The sequence below is a fragment of the Telopea speciosissima genome, chromosome 5, assembly GCF_018873765.1.
Source record: "Telopea speciosissima isolate NSW1024214 ecotype Mountain lineage chromosome 5, Tspe_v1, whole genome shotgun sequence".
In the NCBI taxonomy this organism is placed as follows: domain Eukaryota; kingdom Viridiplantae; phylum Streptophyta; class Magnoliopsida; order Proteales; family Proteaceae; genus Telopea; species Telopea speciosissima.
Genome location: NC_057920.1, coordinates 6,615,740 through 6,642,854, shown reverse-complemented (window position 1 = coordinate 6,642,854; position 27,115 = coordinate 6,615,740). Strand labels below are relative to the sequence as shown.

The window sequence follows — 27,115 nt, the reverse complement described above, 5'->3', positions numbered from 1 at the left end:
GAATATTGGGTGCATTATAGGGAATACGTGTACTTTACCCATTTGTTTATCACTCTATGTGCTTCTCGTCCTATAAAAACAGAAAAATGAGATAGCCATGTTCTATATTTATTATGCCTATTCTCAATATTATTGGAATTAACAATTTAAGAATATCTAAGGAATTGGAAGTATCTATTATTAAATAAAATAAGATAAAAACCATTGATTTATATTTGTTTTTAGTTGGTATCATTAATTAATATATTTCCCAAACCATAAACTCATGATATCATTAACTAACATTTACATTCTTCTTGTAAAGTTTGTAGCTTCCATTCTTTTGTTAAATATTTTTGTTTATTATATGGTCAAACAAATTATCTTATCTTAAGAGGTAAATCACATTTCACACTATTAAAACTCATATTTAAATGATATTTAAAGAGTGATGTAACCTTTTAAAATGCGAGGAATGAAAAACTAAAATATCCATACATGACTTGACATATTACCATCTCTTCTCACATCATATTCTATACAAGTGAGCTACTTTGATTTGCTCTATGAATTGCTTTCCTTTGTGGATATATTGATTTCTATTATAAATTCATTTATAAAATATTTTTCGACCAATCAAAAAAGTTAGAACATGTCACGCGGATTTCGATAAATCCGCCAATGAGATTAATTGCTAAAATATAGATTAATCAAAGCCCAAGTATAACCACATCCATTAATCCTTGTAATCTTTTCTTCATTCATTTTTCTTGACATACATATCCACTAAATATCAAAGAGGTAATAATCTCTAGAGGATTTTAAACCTAACTAATCAAGAAATCAAATCACAAACTACAAAATCAGGCCATTTCTTTCATTACATCTAATAGGGAGGCAGAAATGACCACTCTACCCCTGCCCGAACACACTACCTAGGTAGGGTCTACTCCCCTCCTATTAGATGTAATGGAGAAAATAGAGGGACAGATAAATGGAGACGATAACTTTTCCAAAATGAGCATGGGTTGTATCAAAGTCCCAACTTGGTAATTTACTTACTAATCCATAATTAAACCACTTGCCAGACAAAAGGAGGGATATAAAAAATTTCCTAGTCTAAATGGTCGTGCTTCAGACAAGTTTCTAGGGTTTTTAGGCTTTATGGTTCACTCATTGTTGAACCCTCAAAGTAAGACACACTATCTCAAAGAATAATAACTTCCTCAATACTGATTCCACATAGTTAAGGAATAATCTTCTTTTAATCAAAGGTAGATCATATGTCACAACTCATAATCACTATATAAGTATATAGTATGGGTTTCTATTAAGTAAACAAAGCTAGTATGGAATTTGTTCTTTAAGAATCCACAAAGAATCTGAAACTATATAAAGAAACTGATTGTTACCAGAGTGTGCCTTTATCCTCACTAGTTCACAATACTAAAAGAACTAGTATTTAAGGACAACATACCTTTAACTTAAAGATCCACCCGAGGTTTAAGAGAGGACTTAAGATTGAAACTTCATTTAAATAGGTTTAAAAAAAAAAAGAAAAAGGCCAACTTGAAGTCTTGTGTTAGGGGCCACTTAATTAAATAATTTAGTGATGCACATTAAGCTTTGACAATGCCTTTGGGCATCCCCCTACATGGCTTAATTATCAATTCAAAGCATAATCAAGTTGCAAATAACTTTATATTAGTGAAATGTGATAGTGAAGGCACACTGCCTCGTCAGCGGCGACGAACGTGTGGTCGACACCTACTCCGTTGTCGTCTTCCTCAGATTCTTTTTCTCCCAATTGCATTTGGTTGTACGTAACAATGATATATCCATCTTAATTTTAATAAGAGAAGTCCCTTAATTTAAATTGTTGTTGATTGTAACCTCATCCCTTCATTACCTTTTTTTATTATTAAAAATAAGAGGGTTCTCAATGCTGGTGGTGTCTAGAACCCATCAATCAGGGAGACGACCGATGGTTCGTTAATACGGGGACAAGGAGGAGAGAGAGTGTCAGGAAAGAGAGAGAAAGAGGTGTTGGCAAACCCTCCACTGCGAATTTAGAGAATCTTTTCTCATTAAAGATACAGACTAATTAATAGGTGGACGATAATGGGAGAAAATGATTGCATGATTCCATTAGTGTTAGTCATAGTATGAGATATATCTTGTCATGTGTTTATACTTTCAATTGTAGAAAACTAAGAGCCACTGGCTTGCAAATTTGGAGTCATACTTTGTTGAGATGTTGGGAGAGAGTTATAGTCCTACATCATTTATTAAGGATCCCGAATGCATCTTTACATACTATTGAGCTATCTCTACTTAATAGCTGTAGGTTTTTGAGTTGGACTTTCTACCATGGTATCAAAACAATGTCATTCCGGCCTAAATTGTCTATCCATGTATAAAGTTAGGTATGTCGAAACTGTAAGTGATGGATAGTGTTGAGATGTTGGAAATTATAGACTTATAGTTCTACATTAATTATCTACTTATCTATGACATTAGATGTGTCTTTATATACCATTGGTCTATCTCTATCTAATAACTTAAGCTTTTGGATTGACCCAGGTGGACTGGTTGACATCCGCTAGTTGAAAACGCTAACAAGAGAAACAAGAGACCCAAGTACAATTTTGAACCCGACGGGGTGTTGGCTCAAACCTATCCTGAACCGTTTCAACTCAAGTGTCACCAACTCGGTCGAGTCTAATTCCGAGTTGTGATGCCTAACTTACAAGTGTTTTTGTTGTTTTTTTTTAATCTTTTTGGGACCTTCTAACGGTGGACCTTGACACGTGTTCCATCGCAAAGAGAGATCTTCCAGGACCCATTCACGTGCTGGGCCGCCACGTTGGTGGTGGTGGAAGAGACCATGGGCCCTTCAGAGATCGAAAATCCATGAGCGTATCCAAGGGATTGAGAAGACCGAGCTGGTGGGTCCCATATTCACGTGATGTTGTCGACTGTGGAGCATTATAGTGGGGTCCAAAGCCACGTGGGAATGTAGGATGCTCCCCTTAATTCGTTTCTTCCCAGTTCTTAAAGCTTTTTCCCTTCCGCTTTATTTTTATACTTTGTACGTGGCGTGTGACAAGCAACGTGTGAAGAATCGCATGACTATCCGGCTTGATGTTCCGTCCTACTTCTCTTTTGTAATGGTTATTTAAAGATAATATTTATAGTATCAATGCCGTCTTAGCTCAGCTGGTAGAGCGCGTGGCTTTTAACCACGTGGTCGTGGGTTCGATTCCCACAGACGGCGGTTATTTAAGTAAGTTCTTTTATTACCTTTTTACCGGGTCGTGTCAGTGGATTGGTATCGGCCTTGTTGGTCCGATCTAGGAGATTCCATGAGTGAGTCGCAAAAAAACATGATCCAAAAAGGTTGCATCAGTTCAAGGTTCAAAATCCAGGTATCGGACTCGGTATCGGTCATTGCCAAAACCTTTTCGGAATGGGATCGGATCAGTACAAATCAGTCAAAAACCCCCCCAAAATCGTTTTTTTATGGATCGGGTCATGTGTCGGCCAAAGTTGGTGGGTGTTTTGATCTCGAGATTGGATCGACTGATACTATCCGGATCAAATCAATCAATATCGGTTGGTATCGGTCAATATCGGTGTTTTGATCTCGGGATTGGATCGACTGATACTATCCGGATCAGATCGATCAATATCGGTTGGTATCGGTCAATATCGGTCAAGATAATATAAAAAATAAAACAAAAACTTAAAACTTTGAAAAAATAAAAAAATATTCAATCGAATCGGTCAAGGATCGGATCAAATAGGCCGATCCAAGGAACGATCCAGTCAAACCTTTTCATATCGGTCAAATCTCGAGATCGGCCTTGACTGATACCGTTCCGATCCTACTAATATCGGCCGATCCTATTCGAGATTACAAACCATGCATCGGTTTGGGTTTGGTTTAGGTTTACTATCGGTTTGGTTATGGTTTATCATGTAAATATGTTCATAAGTATGGAACATGTGTGTTTTTATATGAATTTTGGACTGCTATCGGTTTCTTATCGGGTTATTTCAGTTTCAGTCTGGTTTTCTAAGTTCAGTTTAGTGTCTTATCATTTAGAGTGCAGTCTAGTTTGGTTTCTGTATCACAAAACCCCAATCCGAAACATGATCCAATAAACTCATATCAGTTTCTATCAGTTTTCGCTGATTCAAGGTAGGTTTTGACACTCCTACAAGACCGATTCCTTGTCTTATCATTTTTTTTAGTGCAGATTTGGTTTTTGTATCACAAAACCCCAATCCGAAACATAATCCAATAAAAGCTCATCAGTTTCTATCTGTTTTTGCTGGGTTCTGACACTCCTACAAGACTGATTCCTTGAACCATGCTCTCCGTCCATTTCATCAAACCCTCTGGAGGGATATTTTGGGACCATAAACAATAGTATTTGGATGTATTACCAACAAAAAAAAAAAAATAGAGAATAGTATTTGGATGTTAACGATGAACCAAGAATCCAATCATAACATCACATCACCTTTACCATTGGTCATGGGTTAGAATACCACAGACGAGTGTTGATTTTTGTTGACTCAGGATAGAATTGCCCAAACATTTTAACAAAAATTAATTTTTATTACCTTTTTACCCTTATTCGTACCAATAGTATGGGATGTTAATGATGAACCAAGAATCCAACCATAATATCACATCATCATTAGTAAAGAGATTTTCTCTTCACCATGGTTGAAGCAAAACTAAATCAAAGCCCATATAATTCCACTAAATCGTCTGGACTCTATAGGGTGAAACAGGAATTAGGACATCAAAACAGTAGGCTCAACAACCATGGTGTGCACCAAATGGGAAAAAGGCTACCAAAAGGATGTGATAGTAGTTCACGGTTACACACAATTTTTGTTGTGCATATGAGAATTCAAGAACCGATACGATCCGGATCAAATGGTTTTGCCCTCATTTCTGGAAGGAAAAAAAAAAAAACTTTTTGAATCATTTTACCCTTAATACAGACTGATGCACTGGTGTCGGTATCTCGGTATTGAGTACCAGCGATACCAATACATATCGGCTAATACAGCCCATACAATACTGATATTATGAATTGCTTGATCCCTGTGTGGGAAGCAATTAGAACTTAAGTCATTGGATCTATCACAAAAGGGACAAATGGGTTCCCTTCTATACTGAAATTACGAAGCAGTCACTTGAGCTCTCACTGAAAGGCTGTCACTTCACTTCTGGAGAACTACTCTTTTGGATAGATCTTTATGCCATGCATTCATGCCTAGTAACAAAAATCCATTGCTGTTATGCATGGGTTTCTATGCGCCACAAAGTGGGAAAATTGTCTCCTCCAGTTTCCTGCCCGGCCAAATTCCTCTAATAGGGGGTGGTAGACCCCACCCAGGCAGAATGTTCGGGCAGGGGTAGGATGGTCATTCCACCCCCCCTCTTCTGTTGTTAGAGGAGCTGGGGAACTGGAGGTGATAAAGATCCCACAAAGTGCAGTTCAAAAGCGCAGGCCAACAAGGAAGACAACCAATTTAGGGTAACCACTCATCTTTGTCACAGGCTAGATCCTCTATATACCGAGTTTAAATCTATCTCCAAGCATACTCCCATCGCTTGTTTTCCTCGGAACTGTGGTCTCAACAGATGAATTTAAGGATGCTCAGCAATCGGTCTCAAAGCATGGATTCATGGATTGACAGCAGGATTAGCACGCCAGCCCGTAAGATGGATGAACTACACAGATTTACAAAAAAAAACCACAACCTGGACATCCATTGCCAATAGCCATTGCGAAAAAATGAAAGCCAGTTAAAACATGTGATACTGAAAAAGCCCCAAGTACAATAGACAATATAATCTTAAACCCCTCTCCCCACCTCAAAACAACAAATAAATAACAGTGAGAGCTCACTACAATATATTTTTTGAAAGAATTTGCTCCATTCTACTACTTCTCCACTGTAATGCCATTTGTACTAAATATTACATTCTCTTGCATAAGATGACTGAAAAGATAAGATTTTAAAATATTTTAAGTGCTGTTTATTGAACTAACTCATACAAAGATTTCAAAATATTTTAAGAGGGTGTTTATTGAACTAACTCATACAAGCACACAGCCTGTGGTGTGCCTTATCATGTAAAAACAAAAAAATGAGCTACACAATTATAACTGGCTACAGGTAGTAGCCAGTGACCGACAAGTTGTGTCATACAAACAGTAAAGCATTTTTTATTGTCAATGCCCAGAAATTAAGCCATGGTGACATATTGGGAGTATGAAACTCAAGATCTAGAGCTACATTTTGCTTGTGATGGGTGAGGTAAGACATGAAATGCAGCACCGATGCTTTCTCCGTCTCACTGAAGCTGATATCAAAATGAACCTATTAATTGAACAGCTTAGAAGTAAATTCCCTTCAGTCACCAACTTAAGAGACAGCTGGAATCATCAGTAAACACAATATAACATAATTAGCATCGCGATATAGAGAATGAAGTCATAAAGCAGTGTGCATAAAAACACCCCAAATTCTAAATTATTCATTGCTTCCACCAAAAGAAATAAGGGGAACAAAACCTGGTTGTAAGAGCTCCCAAGGAATTATGGTGGAGATAACTATGATTTGAGACTTAAAACAGTAACAAAAAGAAATATTATCTTATGAGAAAAATATGTAAAACTGTGTTACCATCCTTAATGCATCTAACCGTGATACAATACCCTATCTGATATGCCATGCAGTGTTCAGTGGGTTGGGCAACAAACAAAGAAGAGTTCCATTGAAAACATAAAATCATTTGTTTGGCTTGCACTCACTGAGTCTCGAATTTGATAATTTCCTATTTTTAAATCCTGGGAAGGGGGGTAAACGCAATGCTGACAATAAACTTGGCATAAAGTTGGCAAAAGATACTATAGCGATGGTCATTGTCTGACTTAAGTACAGTATTCCAGTTTCTCTGATCCTTAGAAATTCATTTGGAATGGCAATCATCCAAGACTGTTCAGCAAAATATTTAAAATAGAGGAGGTGGAGGAAACCCTTACCTAAGAATAACATGATAAACATGAATTTCTTAACTAAATACATGGTTTTAAGTATCCTTCCGTATCCACCGATACTTATCGCATCTTTAAGGTACCGATACGATACCTAAAAAAAATTGGTATTCATACATGTAAGAAACCTCATCCTTTATACTTTCTTATACATAATATATTTTCCATATTTATTTGTAGTGTATTAAAACTGTATTTTGCATTTATCCTCAGCATTTCCATACGTTTCTTGACCATTTCCATATTGTATCTTTAACGTACCTTGCATCTCTTTGATACAATACGCCTCTTAAAAAGTTCTACTAAGTTACACTATCATTAAATGAATTTGCAGGACCAAATATAGAAGCCAAAAAACATTAACTCGACAAAGATCACAAATTTGAATATTCTCACAGCCCAGTGAAGTACAAATCGAGCGATAAGATTTCTATTGTCCATTCGTTCCCTTAAAAAAATCCAAAAGCTATGGAGCAATAAAATAAAAGTAACAAAGACCAGTTAATGAAAAGAATAATGAATCTTCTCTATGTCGAGTTAAACTGACGGGAGAAAAAACAAACAAAAATATAAAGAAAGAAGAAATAGGTACACCTGGGAACTCAAACAGCTCGAAGAATTTTTAGAATCGTGTTTACATGGGCATATAGAAATCAACCAGGGGTTTTACTAGTAGAGCATACAATTGTCAAAAATTAACATTAATAGTATAAGGGAGCACTTAACATGGGTGGTCTGAGGATTTGGTGCAAAATTGTCATCACAAAGTTTCTTTTCTGATGTTTCCAAGATGACTGCTCTCTGCACTGAAAACTCCAGGATTAATGGGAATAGAAGACAAGAAGTACCATTGTCTTTACCAAAAATTGTTATAAAGTATCAGGTTCGTAAATCTTGTACACTGCAAAAAAGGTCACTGAAAGGAAAGAGAAGGGGACAGAACCCCAAAAACAAAAAAGAATACAACTGCAGGAACCCCGCTACACAAAAGATGATCATCACAGATGGTACTCCATTGAGCTCTAAAAAATGTAGCTGAGGACCATCAAAGAAGATTCTTCACCATGTCCACTACTTTCAAAATAACCATACTTATCCTAATGGATAAAGCCCATTTTGCTTCTTCCAACAGACAAGGATAACATGGAAGGAAAAGCATTCAGAAGGATTGTACCACACTAGGTAATTTTATGGTTCATCTAAACATTCATGAATCATGATAGTCATAGGGTGAAAGAAGTAACATAACTAGCCCAGAGGGAAGCCAAGAATGTCTATAGGGAAGTTTAAAGCGATAGCAAAGACCATAGGGGATAGGATCTCTTTCTGCATCTACTGATGCTAATTCGGATGCTTTTGAAACAGCGTTTGGGTTGGAGTCTGTGGCTCATTTGTTTGATTAGTAAACCGGGTGCTTCAGCTTCATAAGTGGGATTTGGAGAAGCCTTCTAAGCCCGCCCACCGGCCTTATACCGCACCGTGTGCCAATAGTATCGTATCTTTAAGGTAATGATACGATAAGGCACCACTACGATACCTAAAAAAACATCGGCTGTATTGGGTCGATACATGACCCAATATGGTTGATACTAATCGATATGCTTGGTACATCTCTAATAAACTATATATTACAATCAATGACTGCAAAATACATACCAAGAACTCCTACAAGGCAGTCTAATCAATTTTGTTCTGCTAAAATGACTCTAATACTGTTGATTTCATCATCATTTGGTGAATAAACAACCTGCAATCAAGGATCGAACCCAGATTTGCACAGGAACAGTTTTCTACCTAAACTCTGAATTTCTTGCTCAAATATTGATTTAATGTTGTTTTTTGCAATGGATCATTAGATTAGTGAAAAACGTCCTGAACAATTACATCAAACTAGGTTTTCTTTTTGCAATGATGTGTGCATCTAAATCGTAAATCTTCCGCAAACTGAAAATGACATTTTCTTTTTGAGTAAATTACACTGACCTCCCCTGATCTTTCTGACAATTACATGAACCTCCCCTGCATTTCTGAAGTTGAAGTTTGTAAACTAAAGGATTGGGGCCAAGTGCAATGAAGTTTGTAAAGTAGGGGAGGTTTGAATAAATGTTAGAAATGTAGGGGAGGCTCGTGTAATTATCAGAAAGGTCAGGAGAGGTCACCATATTACTCTTTCTTTTTTGGTATTATTACATATAAGAAATCTCATCTTTTATATGTAATCAATTGAATGCACTTGTCTTGTCATACTTTGTTCTCTTTATACATAATATATTTTACATAGGGAAGGGGTTTTCTGCCAAGCTGCAAGGTCCCTGCACCAGCATGGGGGCCAATGGAAACGCACACACGGGCATCCAAGGGGAGGGATGGGGTGGTCATTTCACTGCCACATGTGAGAGAGCGTTGCTGGTCAGCGTTTTTTTATTTATAGTATTTTATGCTTCAAAACTGCATTTCACATGTATCCTAATCATTTCAATACATATTTTACCGTTATCTTGCGTCTCTCCGATACGTCTCTTAAAATCACCTTTCCTATATGATACCTGATACCGGTACTTTAAAACTTGGCTATGCTTTCTTGGTGACAGTGCAATGAGTTAGGATGGTGATCCATTAACACACAAATATACTTATATAAGAAGCATAAGTTGAACACTAAACATTTATGCCACTAAGTAGGCAATCCATAACAAGAAGGAAAACTTGGTTTGGCTACACAGAATCCACACAAAGTTGGTTGAAAATACCAGCTCTGACCAGGAATGAAATAGCAGCAGATTATTCCCCCACCCACCACCACGGAGGACCTAAATGCAGTCTCCACACTTGCCTATCCCCAGTTTTTGGAACTATCTTGAAGTTGTCCAACTTTGTCCAAGACCTCACTGATTCTACTTTTCAGTCATTAACAATTTAACATGCCTACAAGAACTTGGAGGCAAAAATAATGTGCCCATGGTGCTCATAGCAACTCCAGACTGATGCCCCAACCCAAGGCCGTGGAGAGATGCAAAATTCTGACAGATTTTCCACACTTGAAAATCCTGCCAAAAAATTTGATCCTGTTACCAACAACCCCCTCAAATAAATGAAATTATTGAAGTCCCCAAGCATTATCCGATTACCCTCCCACATACTAATCCCATAGTTGATTCGGTTTCTAGCATGCACTGACCAAGCTATATCTACTATTGACTCGAAAGCTGTCATGACTTTCTTCATCACTTCAACCAAGGCCATTTACAGCAACATTTTTCCTACATTGGCAATTCTTCCCATTGAACCAACTTCCTCCAAGCTTGACATGGTATTGCTCAAATCACCACAAGCATTTCCTAGAAAAGCCTTATTCATTAATCTATGATGCCTCACTAAACCACAAACCCATATAGCTTGCCATGTATAGGCATTTTTACAATTTGGGTTTGGCGTCTCGTCTGGGTCCAGGATTAGTCTTCAGTTCTTGATATTGTCAATCTTAATGGTGTTTGGTCCTTTGGATTTATTTGTTGATGTCTTGATAGAAGAAATTTAAGGGTCAACTCAGCTTCTCAAGCAACCTTCTTCTACCAGTTCCTACATAGTACAAGGATATAAAACCTCTTCTTTTAAATACCCAAAATAAGAAGAAAAAAAAAGATCATTTTTAGACATTGAGAAATAAAAATTTTGACGATAATCAAGCTCTTGATTCCAGGTGAGACTTTGTATCGGGTTTATTCATTGTTTCTTGCATGTATGAGCAATCAATGGATGTATATTCCTAAATTCCTAATGTCAGTGGTGCAAATGTTTCCCATTTATAAGAGATCTTACCATCCTCTATCCGTTGGAAATGGTGTAAGATTAATTGAAGAGATAAGAGGAGAAGATAGGAAGTAAGGAGAGGAGAGAAGAGAAGAAGAGAGAAAGAGATGGCAACCGAATAATTGAGAGAGTTGTTTCCTCTCCCCTATTTGATTCACTAATATGAAATAGTAATTACAACCACCTCCCTAAGGAGGTAAAAGGTAAAACAAGAAAAATAAGATACTAGACTAGTACCCAAACTACCCTTAATACATAACTCTACCACTCCCCCTCAAGCTAGAGAATAAATGTCATACATTCTCAGCTTGCATAATAGGGTACTAAACTAATGAGGGATGAGCCCCTTGGTAAAGATGTAAGCTATTTGATCGCCTGTCTTAACAAAAGGAGTACAAATGTAGCCAGAGTCAATCTTTCTCCTTGATGAAATGTCGGTCCACTTCAATGTGCTTTGTTCTGTCATGTTGCACAGGGTTGTGTGTTATGCAAATGGCAGCTTTGTTATCACAATAGAGTTTCATAACTGCCTCAGTATCAAATCCCAACTCTTGGACCAGCTGTCTCAACCATAGGAGTTCACAAACTCCATGAGCCATAGCTCTGAATTCTGCCTCTTCACTTGACCGAGCCACAACTGGTTGCTTTTCACTCCTCCATGTGACCATATTACCACCCACAAAAGTACAATAGCCAGATGTAGATTGTCTGTCAGAAACTGAACTAGCCCAATCAGCATCAATGTAGCCTTCAATTCTCAAATGGTTGTACTTGGCATATAGGAGACCTTTTCTTGGAGAGGACTTCAAGTATCTGAGGATCCTGTAAACAACATCCAAGATCCCACTCTTGGGGGCATGCATAAACTAACTCATGACCCCAACTGCATAGGTGATATCTGGGCGAGTCAAAGACAGATAAATCAACTTCCCTACAAGCCTCAGGTATTTCCCTTCATCAACAAGGTAAGGTCCACAGTCTTCTCCTAGCTAATGATTATGATCAATAAGTGAGTTTGCTGGTTTGCAACCCAACATCCTTGTCTCTTTCAACAAGTCTAGGACAAACTTACTTTGACATATTTATCCCCTTCTTAGACCTTAACACTTCAATCCCCAAGAAGTACTTTAAGGGACCCAAATCTTTAATCTCAAACTGTTGAGCCAAGTAGGTCTTCAGCCTAGCTATCTCAGCCCTGTCATCTCCAGTCACTACAATATCATCAACATAGACAATAAGGGTTGTGATGGTACCATTACCTCGCCAGGTAAATAAAGTGTGGTCAGCTTGGCTCTGGGAATACCCATTCTTCAAAATGACTTGTCTAAACCTCTCAAACCAACCCTTTGGGGACTGCTTGAGATCATATAGTGCCTTCTTGAGCAGGCACACTTTCCCTTCAGTTGAGGGACACTTGAAGTCAAGTGAAGTCTGCATGTACACTTCCTCTTCTAGATCACCATGGAGGAAAGCGTTCTTCACATCTAACTGATACAATGGCCAATCTTTATTAGCCGCCAAAGATAAAAGAACTCTTATTGAGTTGTGCTTCGCCACAGGACCAAATGTCTTCTGATAATCAATCCAATACACCTAACTGTAGCCTTTAGCCAGCAACCAGACCTTGTATCTCTCAACTGTACCATCTAATTGGTACTTGACTGTGTAGACCGATCTACTACCTACTGGAACCCTCCCCTTGGGAAGATCAACCAGTTTCTAAGTACAGTTCTTCTCAAGGGCCATCATTTCCTCAGACATGGCTTGTTTCCACTTTGGGTCAGACATGGCCTCAGTGACATTTTTTGGAATGGAAATAGAAGAGAGGGCATCAGTGACGGCAACACTTGTAGGAGAGAGAGCATCATAGGAAACAAACTGGGCTACAGGATTAGTGCAAACTCTCTTTCCGTTTCTACCAGCAATAGAAAGGTATAAATCAGAAGGAAGAGAAGGAATGTTACCTGGCTGGGGAGGATGCATCTCAGGATATGGATCCAAAGAGGACTCATGACAGGTCTTCTTTCCCTTTCCCTTCAAGCATTCACCTCTTTTGTACACAACAACCTCATTTTCATTGCTAGCAGCAACACCTCTTTTGTCCATAACAACCTCATTTTCATTGCTAGCATCAACACCTGAATGAGTATCAGTATCAACAACAGCCCTTTCTTTGTGTTTCCCAATATCAAACAAAAATGAAGTAGGCAACGGTGGGAGGAAAGAGATAGAAACAGCCTCTTCATTTCCATTATTCTCCCCCTGAAGGGGATGTTGAAAAGGAGTGAAAAAAGGTATAGATTCAAAGAAGGTAACATCTTTGGAGAGAAGTCGCATTCGGGAAGAGGGATGATAGCACTTATACTCCGTGGTAAAGGAGGAATATCCAAGGACAATAAATTTGAGTGTCTTGGGGTCAAGCTTAGTCCGAGCACATTTAATGACATGGACATAGCAGACACACCCAAACACCTTGGGAGGAAGAGAGAAAGCAGAAGTTTAAGGAGACAACAAGTCTAAAGGGGATTTGGACCCAAGAAGTTTTGTGGGCATGCGATTGATTAAAAAGGCAGCGGTAAGAAGAGCTTCAGACCAAAAAGTCTTAGGAACATGCATGTCAAATAGGAGACTCTTAGTGACTTCCAACAAATGGCGATTATTCCTTTCAACCACCCCATTCTGTTGAGGGGTGTCAACACAAGCAACTTGATGGATAATGCCATGATGAATAAAAAACTATTGAAACCCCCCATACATATAATCCCCCCCTTTATCAGAACGAACAATTTGAATGCAAGTACGAAACTGGGAATAAATGAGCTAATAAAATTTTTCAAGGCATCATAAACCTCACTTTTTTGTTTCATCAAAAAGGTCCAAGTTGACCGGGAATAGTCATAAGCAAAGGAAACAAAATAATGATAGCCAAACAAAGAAGTAGTGGGGGAAGGCCCCCAAACGGCCAAACATCAGAGTGTACAATATGGAAAGGAACAATAGATCTATTACCCTGATAAGGATAAAGAGAAGGAAAATGTTTGGCAAACAAATAAGGTTCACACTGAAATAAATGGGAAGAAGGAATGGAAGAAAACAAGTGGGGCAATTTTGTCCTCATAACACCAAAAGAAGGGTGGCCCAAACGTTGATGCCACAACATCACGGAGTCAATAGTACTGTTGTCATTACGCCCATATGCGTAGGACTGAGCAGTAGATAGAGGGGATGTTCCTTGATCAAGAAGGTAGAGTCCCTTTTCTTCACGTCCTCTGTCAATTACCCTCTTGTCACCAAATACTGACAAACACAATGAGATGGAAAAAAAAGGAACAGAACAATTCAAGGATTTGGTTAGGTTGCTCACAGATAAGAGGTTAGTATGAAACTGAGGAACATGAAGAACAGAGTCAAGGGAGATAGAAAAAGTGACACGAACACTGCCTTTACCAGAAATAGAGGAAAGGGAACCATTAGCAACTCTAACCTTTTCCCTACCGGAACAGTTAGAGTAGGAGTCATAACACTGAGATATGCCGGTCATATAGTCAGTGGCTCCAGAGTCAATGACCCACGTAGAGGTTGTGGAAGGACCAAATGTAGAGGCTTGTAAAGTGAAAGCCGAAGAATTTGGCACTGCAAGTGTAAAAGTAGGGTTATCCAAATATGACAAAACCCTGCGAAATGCTGCAATATCATCCTGAGTGAGGGATGTGGTATCTATCTGAAGTCCATATGGAGATCCCATAGGTGCAACTTCAGTCATCAAGGAGCATGCTTTGGCTCCCCCTCTCCTGCTGTCGTGCATACCAGGGGGACAACCATAAAGTATCCAAAATCTCTCTCTCGAGTGTCCAGACTTCCCACAATGGTCACAGTGGAACCTATCTCTGTCATTTCCTTTGGGTGGATCCTGGCCTCTTCCTCCAAGAGCTGACATAATGTAGGAATACACAAAAAAAGGAAATGATACTCAAATCCAATGGGGAGTACACACTCTACCCAAACAGAGACAGTTCTTATCACGGAAGACTTCTCTAAACGACCTCTGTCCATTAACTTTTCCAAAGAACACACTTACAAGGTGGGAGTAATACCCAAAGTCAAATGGGGAGTATATTCTCAACCCAAAAAGGAACACAGTCCAGCAGCCAAACAAGGCAAACAGCTCAAAGAAATTCAACACCACAATTGGAGGGGCTCAAACCACTTTCCTCATTAACACCAAGCAGTCAAATGGGGAGATCACACTCAACCCAAATACAAAAACAAATGGGGAGATCACACTCAACCCAAAAAGAAACAAACAACAGTTTCTTGAAAATAGCTGAATCAAATGCACCATGTTCACCTTAGCTTCATTCCATAATAATCAATAACACTCAAATAAGGTACTCCTTCAACCAACAGCAACTATTCAACACACCACAAGGCTGTAAAGATGAAACAGAGAAGTAAACTAGAAGCTGGCGGTACCTGTGAAGCTGTAAAGAAGTAAGCTATGTTCTACAACCATTCCACATCACCAACCGAGTCCCTAAGGACTTTAAAGGGTGCCTCTGGGAGATTCTAACAAGCCTGCCCCCACTGCAAAATATGGTGGAATAAGGGAGAATCGAAAAAAGAAGGGAGGAGCAGGCAGTACTGCAGCAGCAGCATAAACGTGAGTTGCAGGTATTGGGATGTCTTCTTTTGCAACCAGGCTTTTGGGGCTTGAAAGAGGAGCCTAGGGCAACTTCAATGAACCAAGATTGAGCTTAAACAAATGTAGGATGAAGAAGAGACAAGCTATAAACTCAGGAGCTGGCGGTAACCCAGTCTGAACATTCCTTTGTTGATTTGAGATTCAAATAGTCAAATCTTCACCTAAATACCCATGTTGGTGCTTCCATAGTCTTCATCAAGACATATGGTATGATCCCTTAAAAGTTTTCATATAGCAGCCCCTTCCTTGGAACCCCCCCCCCTTTGTAACCTAGGGTTCCAAAGAGAGGGAGAGAAGACGGTGAGCTTGTAGAACGACTCTCAAACCAGAATCAGAGAGTGCTTTGATACCAAGTTGGAAATGGTGTAAGATTAATCCAGGAGATAAGAGGAGAAGATAGGAAGTAAGGAGAGAAGGAGAGAAGAGAAGAAGAGAGAAAGAGATTGCAACCGAATAATTGAGAGAGTTGTTTCCTCTCCCCTATTTGATTCACTAATATGAAATAGTAATTACAACCACTTCCCTAAGGAGATAAAAGGTAAAACAAGAAAAATACAACACAAGAAAAATAAGATACTAGACTATTACCCAAACTACCCTTATTATATAACTCTAACATTATCCCCTTCATAAGTACTTTTTGTAGAAATAGAAAATCATTTCCAATAAACGCTTCTAGGAGTTATCATCAACCCATTTTCATACAGGTAAGACCACAAGATAATTTAAGCCACCAATATTCAGCTCCTAAAGGTTTTCATCCAATCAATTGATAAACACACCAGTACAGACAAAACCCATTGAATCAATGTATAACCCTACTAGTATAAATGCTTCCTAATTGATTCTCAAGACTACAATATGAATTGAATCCTACATAAGTAAATTGAATCAGAAAAGGGAGTAAAATCTTGACAATCAAATACATACTACTATAACTAGGGATTTGAATTGTAATTTTCCATCAGTCGAATTAAGTATTAAGGCCCAACATGGGTACAAAAATAATGAATAAAATAGCACACACGTATCACTCTTTTCTGTTTTCATTTTGAGAATTAACTTGTAATTGGGGGAGGGGGGGTGGGGTTTGTGGTAGGAGGTGAAGACTTGTATAACTCTTCCCTTCAGCAAAAATGCAAAGCAATGTTTTGCATTCCATGAATAGAGCCACCATTCTGAAATTCTTTTTCCCTCCTATCCCATCATTGGTATAGAGAGCCCATTTCCTACACACTCATGACAGGAACCCTCTCCCACAAGCTCAATTTAAATGCCAACAACTGCCACATGGCATATCGGATTGGGCTAAGCAATAATAAAGTAAGAAGTAAAATCTTGAAACTGATCCACGATTTATGCTTATAAGGTTCTATTGTAATTTTGATTTAAAGGTTAAACCAGTACTAAAAACAGACCCGAAACAGAGACAAAAAATTCCAAAGAATTGGGAGGAAATATATAGAATGATATCAACAAGTCAGATCAGGCTGAAAGCCTGGTCAAGTTCTCCTTATAGAGGGTAAGGGATTCCTAGTTACACTAGGATAGGGGTAAAACTGTTAAACTAGAATTCAGATTAAAGAACAGATTACAGAGTTAATAAACCCAACAGAAAACCAACGCAGGGTATTAATTTCAGGCTCAACAGAATAAGACACCCTATATCGAAATCAGGTTTCAAGTCTTTAAGAACAATCCTACTCAAAGTGGGACTGGGTCAAGTACTCAACAGAATCAGCTATTGAAAACAGAATATGGAAGAGCGCAATATCGATTGAAGGTTTCTAAAAACAGAATTGCAATCAGCACATCAGGATATAAAATCTATTCGTAGCAATTGCATTAACTTTCTGACGAAGTAGACAACCTTTTGCAAAATGCCCAAATTCCTAACAGTGATAACTGTCTTGTTGTTGCTAGTCATAGTTGCCTTCCCTTTATTGTCAAAACATGTAGGGGTTGTGGGCTTGTGGCACATGTAGGACCCATATTTGTGAGTCTAGGTTCTGGAAAATTTCTCTGGTTCTCCCCAGCTTAAAACCCATATCTTCTCAGAGAGCATATCAGTAGTTCTTCTGCATGCATAGCCTTCTCAAAGCAATCTAGTAGGCCGTAAACAATTATAACGCCAATTGCCTAGTTGATATCCGGCTTCAATCCCAATCTAAACCAAGATAATTACTGAATATAATCTTCTTTAATGCTTGTACGAGTAGTAGATAGAGAATCAAATTTTTCCATGTATTCAGCTACTGATGAATTCCTTTAAATAAGAGAGTTTAATTGATCTTGCAGTCGAGCTCTGAATGTCTATGGAAGATATCTCTCCTTCAGCTCTTCTTTCATTTCCTCCCATATTTTGGGTGCTCTACCACGACTCTGAAGCTTCATTTCATAAGTCCTCCACCATTCACGCACTGCAACGATCAATTTAGTTTGAGCCAACTCCATCTTCCTTATCTCAGAGAGTTCAAACCAGTCAAAGTAATCATCCAAGCTTGCCAGCCAATCATTAAGTATCTATGAATCATGTTTCCCACTATATTCCTTCAATTAGAGATGGTTCTACTGTGTGACATCAAAGCAACGTCGTGTTGCACCATTACCACCATTAAAATATGCTCACATGTGGTCTTTGGGGTGTGTAAACTAGGGCTGCAAGTTTGGCCCTGTCGGCCCGAACCCGCCCTGGCCCGCCCTGAGCCCGAACAGGGCCTGGGCTAAGATTTCTGGCCCTGAGGGCGGGTTAGGGCCAGAAATTCCTAGCCCTGAGTCAGGGTCGGGTTGGGTCAGGGTTGAGACCTCGGGCTCAGCCCGACCCTGATTTTGACCCTGATTTTTTACCCTGATTTTGGCACTGAAGAAATTTCTTTATTTATTAAAAAATAGAAGCTACTACTAATATAAATAAGTGCTTAGTGCACTTGGCAGTTTGTATTGTGAAAAAACCAATTGCTATCAAAAGGTCATGGGTTCAAGTTTCCTCTCTCACGTCTTCTCTAGAATTTGTTATTTTAATTTAATTATTGCAGGGCCAGGGCCAATCAGGGCGGGCTTGGGCTGGGCTTGGCCCGTCAGGGTCAGGGTTAGGGTCAAGGTATTTAGGCCCTGAGTCAGGGTCAAGGCGGGCTTAGGCCCAGCTAAGGGGACTCAGGGTTGGGCTAGGGTTTTAAAAAGCCCGGCCCAACCCGACCCTATTGCAACCCTAGTGTAAACCCTTTGTGGCCCTCCATCCATGAACCTTGGATTATGGTTGTTATTGTGGATTGTGTTGAATGCCTAGCCTCACCTTCAAGAGGTGCAAAACTGCCTTGTATAGGGGCATTAATTCGGTTGTCCAATGCTATCATTCGATCATTCATGCTTTTTTTTATCTGAGGTTACCTGTTGTAATCTCAATGATCCTACTATAAGAATCAAGAGGTGGGTCTGGAGTTCTTGAATTGTTATTTGCCATAGCTTTGACACCACTTAATGTAGCTTTGATTTAAAGGTTAAACCAGTACTAGAAACAGAATCAAAACAGAGACATAAAATTCCAGAATTAGGAGAAAATATATAGAATGAAATCAACAAGTCAGGTTAGGCTGAAAGCCCAGTCGTGTTCACCTTATAAGGGGGTAGGAAACTTGTTGAAAATCTCAGTTTGATCCAATGGTTGAATCCGAAGATATAGGGGATTCCTAGTGACACTAGGTGATGAAGCAATAATGTAACTAGTCACTAATTTCCAATGGCTCTATTCCAACAGCTAGTTCTCCCTTCTCCTATATATATTTGTATTGTGAACTGTGAAGTACAAAGGAGAGAAGAAGAGTTTGAATCCAATGCAACCTCTTGTGATGAGTAGTCCCACTCTTGGGTTGAGTGAGTCCCCATTTGAGTTTGAGGTCCTCTTGTGGTTGAGTGGGTCCTTAAGCGACCCCAGAGTTAAGTGATCCTCTTTGAGTCTTTGACCCTTGAGTTAAGCGGTCCTCTCTGACCCTTGCTATCTTGTACTTGATTTCTGATTTTGGCAATATAACTCTTCAATATTTTTGAGTTTAGTTTTGAGCTGTTCACTAGGATAGGGATAAAACTGTCAAACTAGAATTTAGATTAAAGAACAGACTACAGAGTTGATAAACCCAACAGAAAACCAACGCATGGTATTAATTTCAGGCTCAACGTAATAGAAAACACCCAATGTCGAAATCAGGTTTAAAGTCTTTTAAGAAAAATCCTAATCAAAGTAGGACTGGGTCAAATACTCAACAGAATGAGCAACAAACAAAATATACAAGAGTGCAATCTTTCAATTGGAGGTTTCTGAAAACAGAATTGAAATCAGCACCTCATATGACCCTTAAATTAACAATCCTAGTGAGGATAGTATTGCTGTACCACAAGAACCAAATCCGGACAGAATTGCAGGAAATAAAATGGCAGACAGTACCTTAATGAAGATAAGAACAAGAACAAAGCACCTGGGCTTCCCACCGCAAGGTGTTGACTGTATTCTCACCCATCACACCTTAATTCACACAAAGGAAGAACTCTCCACGTGAAGGAGCATAAAACAACAGCTTTTCAGAAACAAAATTGTGAGTGAATGACCTCCCATGCTTCTTATTTATTAAAGTCCACAAAATAGAGTTGGAGTTGGATTAGGAAACCCCTAGCCGACTCCTACAACCTGGCCAAATCCTCTTTAAAGTCTAAATGACCTTTAAGAGGAGGTGGACCCAACTTAGAACACCTAAAGACGATGAACAAAATATCTAACAAACTGAACCAAACTAAACCAATTGAACCACTGGTTCAACCAGGACTGGCTGTAAAAAACACTTAAAACAGAAAAGAATAACTTAAACAAGAAAAAAAATGGACCCAAGCCTTAAAAATAGACTGAGCCACACTAAGACTGAAACTTCTTGGACTTCCTACACTGGTAGGTCTTCAATTATGCATCAGGTTCCTCAAATTTAGGAACTCTAGAACTGCAGGTTGTAAACCCTTCCAAATTGGGCCATACAAACTGGATCAATCATATCTGGTTGAACCAAAGAACTGGTACTAATCATGAACCACATCCTGATCTAGTTCCAAAAAAAATGACCCACACCGAACTAGATTGAACCGCAGAATTCTTTTCTTCTCTTTCTAGCTAGATCTACATCACTAGGTCCCCTACTCGCATATCAAGTTTCAGCCTTGTCGGAGTTTGCCACATGGAAAAACAGAGCTTTAACAATCCAGGGGCTATGAGTGAGAATGCACACTGCAGAGTAGTGGTTGGAGTACCATAAGCATGCATGAGGACGCATGCCAATACACTGAAGGGTGTTTGATTGAATTAAGCTCTAAATTTGACACGTGGCTAATCCAGACCTTGACCTCTCTATCCAATGGTTATAATAGCCATATCAGCTGTCCATGTGGCAAAAGAATAGTCGGTATGTGAGAATAGGTTCCTACCATGGGTGTGTAGGAACCATTTTCCTTTTGGATATGTGATGTAGATTCATCGCTGAAATAAGCTTGTTTTATTAGTAATAAGTCTAAGGTTGGGTTACATACATGTTGGGCCTTTGATCCCATGGGTTTTCTATGTAATAGGTCACTTTTATGGGCCTAAAATATGTGATGGAGGGCCGGTTAGGAGAAGAGAGGAAACTGGGACAAATCAGAGTTGCAGGGGATAAAGGAGAACCCGCATAAGAAGAAGGGGGTGGGAGGGAGAAGAGTGCACACGCACACAGCCCTCAGGCTACTCAAACCATAAACTCAATTCATTATTCCAATCTGTCCCCAACGATGAGGAATTACATCATATATAAAGAGAAATAAAAGACTCCTAACAATAATGACTAACTCTCTAACTAGGAAACTAAGAACAATTGGGAAACCAAATATCCTAAGTAGATAACTTCTAAAATAAACAGAATAAAATAAACTAAAAGACATCATTTCCCTAAATAACATAAATTCCTAAAATCCTAGGAGATCCAAAATCTCAAACTGGACCCGGTTCATATTCGTCTGGATACCCAACTGGTTTGGGTCGGTCCAAGGTAGTGTATCTACATCAAAGCTCACAAGAGGGAGCTATAGGTTTCATATGTGCAACTTGAAGAAAATCCAAAATATGAAGCTTTGGGGTTCCATCTATGGCTGGAAAATCGGGGGAAGCACGAACTCATGATGTGGAATAGCTTTCACTACACTGGAATCCGCCGTTACTTGATCCATGATCTGCTCATCGTCCGTTGCCACTATTGGCTGTTCTAGTTGAGGTTGTATCACTAGTGCTGCCTCTTTTGGCTTGGAACAAACATCATCAACTAACCCATGAAGAATGAATGTCTAGGGCATGTGAAAAGGATGTAGAGTGCATAAGTTTCCGTCACAATCAATGATGCCTTTTCGTTCTTCTAGCCATTCACGACCCAATTTAATAACATGCCGAGGAGAATCAAACACTTTATAATGAGCTCCATCACAATAATAAGAAACAGAGAATTCGACGAATACAAAATCCTCAAAGTGAATAATGATCTGGTCGTTCTTGGATAACATCTCTACCACAAATCGTGAGACGAAATTGTTGCTTTGTCGTTCATCAATAAACAACATGGCAAGCTTTCCATTAGGCAACCAAACTCTAAACTTGAACAAAAAAGAATCAATGGCCAGGGTTATATTCGGATGTGTCCACACAGATAAGACAATATGCAAAGTAAGAGTTAATGGCAAAACAGTGAATAGATGAGGTTTATGACACTAGTGGCAAAATTGTAATTATGGGAAGTGCAGCTAACACACAAGGGGATGGAGTATCATGTATAGGGTAAAGGGCAAACTGGGAAGTGGGTGAAAAAAGAGAGGATAAAACAGAATTAATAAAAACTGAAGGGCAGTTTAGAAATTAAAAAAAGAAAAAGAGAAAAAGAGAGAAAGTGAGATCGTGGGTAGGGGGGATTACATTCTCCTACTTGGAGTCTTTTACTCCATTTACTCCAGAGAGGGAAAACAGTGATGGTTCTCGACTACGAAGGAGTCGTGGATTGTGACAATAGAGGAGGGTGGATAGCCAACGGAGTTCGATATCAACCAGGAGCTTGAATTTTAATCACCTGCAGTAGATGGAGGTCATGTGTGAACCAGTGTCTGCGGATGAAAGTTGAGTTCGACTTCAACTTGAGCGCAGGCAAGGAGTGGGAACACAGCGATGGTGTCTTCTGCACCAGGTATGGAATTTTTTTTCCCGTTCTCTGCTTCTCTTCTTCTGACTCTCGCTCAATCTTCTCTGCTCTCTCTCTCTCTCTCTCTCTCTCTCTATTTTCACTGGGTTGAACCCTAGAAGGGTCGATTGAATTTTCAGAGGGAAAGGGGCAGGGGGGTTGTTGCGGGTTGGGGTTATAGTGATACACAGGTTTTTTTTTTGGTTCACTATTACAGCGCGGAAGAAGGGAAAGGGAAGGTGGGTTGGGTTTTGCTAAGAGGGTGGAGACGAAGGGGAGGTGTGGTCGCTAGAGTTGAAGGGTGTTTTTTTTTTTTTGGGTTCACTGCTGATGGTCGTACAGCAGAACAGTAACAGAAGAGAGGGATGGAGAAGAAAACTGAACAGAAAGGAGAGAGAGATCACAAGGAAGGAGTTGAAGGATCCTTCGGCTCTGATACCAAATTGGTGGAGGGTCGGCTAGGAGAAGAAAGGAAGCTGGAAAAAATCAGGGTTGCAGAGGAGAGATGAAAAATCGCATAAGAAGAGAGAGGTGGGGAAGAAGAGTGCACACGCACACAGCACTCAGGCTACTCAAACCATAAACTCAATTCATTCTTCTAATCTGTCCCCAACGATGGGGAATTACATCATATATAAAGAGAAATAAAAAACTCCTAAAAATAAAGACCAAGTCTCTAACTAGGAAACTAAGAACAATTGAGAAACCAAATATCCTAAGTAGCTAACTTCTATAATAAACAGAATAAAATAAACTAAAAGACATCATTTCCCCAAATAACATAAATTCCTAAAATCCTACGAGATCCAAAATCTCAAACTGGACCTGGTTTATATTCTTCTGGACACCCAACTGGGTTTGGGTCGGTCCAAGGTAGTGTATTTGCATCAATATGGGTAATTAGATTGCATACGGGACTAGTTGTTTTAGTTCCACACTTAGTTTTATTTTGTTATTTTCGTGATTTTGTTAATAAATTGAACCGGTTCAACCAATGGTTCAATTTAAATAATTTTAGTAGTATTCTTTTAAGTGTTTAGTGGGGTTGGATTAGGACTTTGTTTGAGTCTATATCAGTTTCCTAGTCAGTTTAAGTTACCTAATAGGTTAAGGATTGGATTAGGCCTTTATTTTTTTAGTGTAGGAGTCAATTTTTTAGTCTAATATGTAAGTTTGTAAGGGGGGAAAGTATTGGACACGAATTTTGATATTAATGAAATGCTTTTTGGCTGCTCTTCTTCTCTATTGATGATTTTTGTTTTGTGTTTGATCAAGGCTGGTGGGATTGGTGGTCGATCCGATCGACACCTTGCGGAGGGAAACCCGGGTAGTTCGTTGGTGAGATTGGGGTTTCATCCAATTGACACCTTGCGATGTCAAGCCCGGGTGGTTCTTTTGAAGCTCTACATTCAAGTTTGAGTTCAAGATTGGATTTTAATCAAGAATCATATTCAAACAAGTTGTCCAGGAAATTCTGCAACTATAGTAAGTTTAAATCATCCCCAACCCCTACCCTTCTTCTTCTAACCTTCCATACATCCAAACCCTAGATTTTCCCTTTTTGTTTTCACTTTTCTCAAGACCTAAATTCTGCCCAGACCAAACCAGCTATCAAAACAACCCCAGTTTTGGATCGAATTCTCCCCTCACCCATTGGGAAACTTGATCCAAGTTGCAGCCCAAATTGACCATCATAAACCCTAAAAATCCATATTTTCCTCTTTTCAAAAACCCAAAACCCTAATCCTAACCTTGCTGCCGATTCTGATTAAAACGCCTAGACTTGTTAAAACTTAACAAGACCTTCACGGGAAGACTCCCCTACATCAACTTAGCATAACCCTACCTAGTTCCCATCAAACCCTAACCCTAATTTCACAATTTTCACCTATTTTGACCTAGAAGAATTACCTAGTTCATAGTAGATCCTGGTTATTGGCTTCTAGTTGGTTTCCTACCAATCTAGAACTACATTAATATATTTGTAGCTTGGATAGGCAAACTTTTTGCCTTCGTATTGTTTGAGTTTAAGTTCTTCCAAGGTTAGGACTCATAAAAGCCTATTCAGCTTGTACCCTATTGTGTCAATAGTTTTTCTTTAAACAAAAATTTTATATGATCAGCTAGTTAAGCGTTGTTAGTGTGGAAGCACCGACATTGAGAGTGAGTTTTGATTGATGAAGACAAATAGTAATGGAAACAATTACCTACCATGCAATTGCAAGAACCATTCTTTTTATTTCTTTTTATTACAAGGAAACACCCCCCACCATCTTAATCTGAAGAAGGATTTTATCACAGTTCTTTGCTATCAACACTCAACAGCAGGAGTGGCACCTCATACACCACAAATTATTACTGTTACAAACACAAAAGATCTCAAAAACACTAATGTAAATAGAATTGATCTTTAATCCCACAAATAATGCAACAAAAACCAACTCACTGATTATTAAGTTTAGCTATGTCAATCGTCCAATTTCTTGGTTGTGTTCTTCTTTCCATATATCAAGCCCGTTTCCTGACATAATTTTGGGGTAGGAGTGGAGAACAAAAGGAGGCGTATCAATTTTTCCGAAAATTACATACCAAACAATAGTTTCCGTTGTGTAAAGAAGTTAAAATATAAATAAACAACCTGAGGATCGGGAATAGGTTTTCTTTTTTCGACGTAACGATAACGATCCGAAGCTGCAGCCAGAGCGGCCCTTTCCTGAAACCAAACGAATGAATAAATAAATAACCACCAAAACAGTCGAAATACCAAAATCCAAATTCACAACCACTCAGGAACGAAAGAAATTATTGAATTGTATGGGAATTTAAAGCGACCTCTTGTTCTCTTTTTAGATCTTGAGAAGGTTTGACCCAAAGAAAGTAAGCTAAGGTTCCTGCGACAACCCATGAAGCGAGATTGGTTCCTCCTCTCAGACCTCCCATCGAGTTACCAATAAAAGATCTCACGTTTCCAAAAGTCCTTCTCCAACTGCTCGCCATTGCAATGAAACTCAGAAATTTTTTGTTGATTTCAAGGGGTTTTCCCTATGTCCGTTTCTTCTCCTCTTCTCTTCTCCCCTCTCCTCTCCTCTCCAAACTTCAAAGAAGGTACTTCCACTATCCCACAGATGTAAACCACCGATCACGACTCACGACTCACGACTCGCGACTGTAATGTCCAATTATTCAATCCGCCAACACCGCAGGCCCAAAGCCCCTTACCGCCAACAGATTATCCAATCAGCCAACACCGCAGGCCCCAAGCCCATAACCGCCAACAGATTATCCAATCAGTCTATGGTTTTAAATATCGGTATCGATATCTGTATCGGTATTCGTATTGGTATCATGGTTTTAGTGATTGATATCGGATTGGCATAATTGCCCGAATTGGATCTGTATTATAATGAGCGATCCTGATTCTGGGGCAATTTCGTACCGATGGATCAGTACCGATCAAAGGTCAAAAAGGTATTTAAAATTTTTATTTTTTAAATAAAAATCATGGGTAAATCTAAGGATGTAAGTTTGGCCTTGTCGGTCTGAGCCCGTCCTAAGCTCGAACAGGGCCTGGGTTGAATTTTTCAACCCTGAGGCCTGAGGGCAGGTTAGGGTTGAAATTTTAGGTCTTGGGTCAAGATTGGGCTAGGCCAGGATTGAGGCCTCAGGCTAAGACCAACCCGGCTCAAACCTGTGTTAGGGTATGTTTTACAATTTATTGTTTACATTTTTCAATTTTTGTTTAGTATCTAATTATCTATTGGTTTATTAAAAAAGAGACTAAATATCTATTGAACAAAAATATTTACAATTTTAATATTGGGTTAAGCTTTTTAACCGAATGAAAAGAGTAATAGTTATTTTATTTTATCAAGGAAAAATTTATTTAATCTAATAATTAATTGAGTATGAAACAAATTAATACTCAATCACATGTGTCTTATTTTTTTAATGCATAAGACAATGTAAATGGCAAAAAAAGTAGGGCAAATCAGGGCCAACCCAATCCTTGGCAAAAATCAGGGTCAATCAGGGTCAATCAGGGTCGGGCTAGGTTGGGTTGAGCTAGACAAGGTTGGGCCCGGGCTGAGATAGTTCAGCCCGATCTAGGGCCTAGGGCTGGGTTGGGCTTGGGTTGAGCTAAGAGAACTCAGGGTTGGGTTAGGGTTTTGAAAAAACCTGGCCCTGTTTCACCTCTAGGTAAATCTATCTAATAAAGACCGATACGGATTGATATCGACTGAGACCGATCCCATATTCGATTGTGGTTCCTAAAACCCTGATTGGTATAGTATGGTTTTACTGTCATTTTT

The 27,115-nt window shown here is 39.1% G+C and overlaps 1 protein-coding gene and 1 non-coding gene across 6 annotated transcripts; one reads left to right on the top strand and one right to left on the bottom strand.

Annotated features, from left to right (window-relative positions):
• Nucleotides 1-3,183: 3,183 nt before the first annotated feature.
• Nucleotides 3,184-3,256, top strand: TRNAK-UUU. The gene has a single exon. It is a non-coding gene; the product is annotated as a tRNA-Lys (tRNA).
• A 2,907-nt stretch (nt 3,257-6,163) lies between these two features.
• On the bottom strand, nt 6,164-25,873 carry LOC122661474. 5 transcript variants are annotated; one of them, XM_043856871.1, is made up of 4 exons: nt 25,638-25,873; nt 25,444-25,518; nt 25,245-25,326; nt 6,164-6,443 (listed from the first exon to the last, which is right to left on the bottom strand). In XM_043856871.1, the coding sequence occupies exons 1-3, from the start codon at nt 25,800-25,802 to the stop codon at nt 25,273-25,275; spliced, it is 294 nt and encodes a 97-aa protein (XP_043712806.1). In that variant the 5' UTR covers nt 25,803-25,873; the 3' UTR covers nt 6,164-6,443; nt 25,245-25,272. The 5 variants fall into 5 exon arrangements, with proteins under 5 accessions (XP_043712806.1, XP_043712805.1, XP_043712807.1 ...); XM_043856870.1 differs by having other exon boundaries at nt 6,164-6,446; nt 25,252-25,326; XM_043856872.1 differs by having other exon boundaries at nt 6,164-6,373; nt 25,252-25,326.
• Nucleotides 25,874-27,115: the final 1,242 nt, after the last annotated feature.

What these genes read in the sequence shown, in the direction of transcription:
- LOC122661474 (XM_043856871.1), bottom strand. Translation starts at nt 25,802, where the DNA reads ATGGCGAGCAGTTGGAGAAGGACTTTTGGAAACGTGAGATCTTTTATT. An exon ending in ATCTAAAAAGAGAACAAGAG is followed by an intron (nt 25,519 to 25,637) that starts GTCGCTTTAAAT and finishes GTTTGGTTTCAG; the next exon opens with GAAAGGGCCGCTCTGGCTGC. An exon ending in AACCTATTCCCGATCCTCAG is followed by an intron (nt 25,327 to 25,443) that starts GTTGTTTATTTA and finishes AAATTATGTCAG; the next exon opens with GAAACGGGCTTGATATATGG.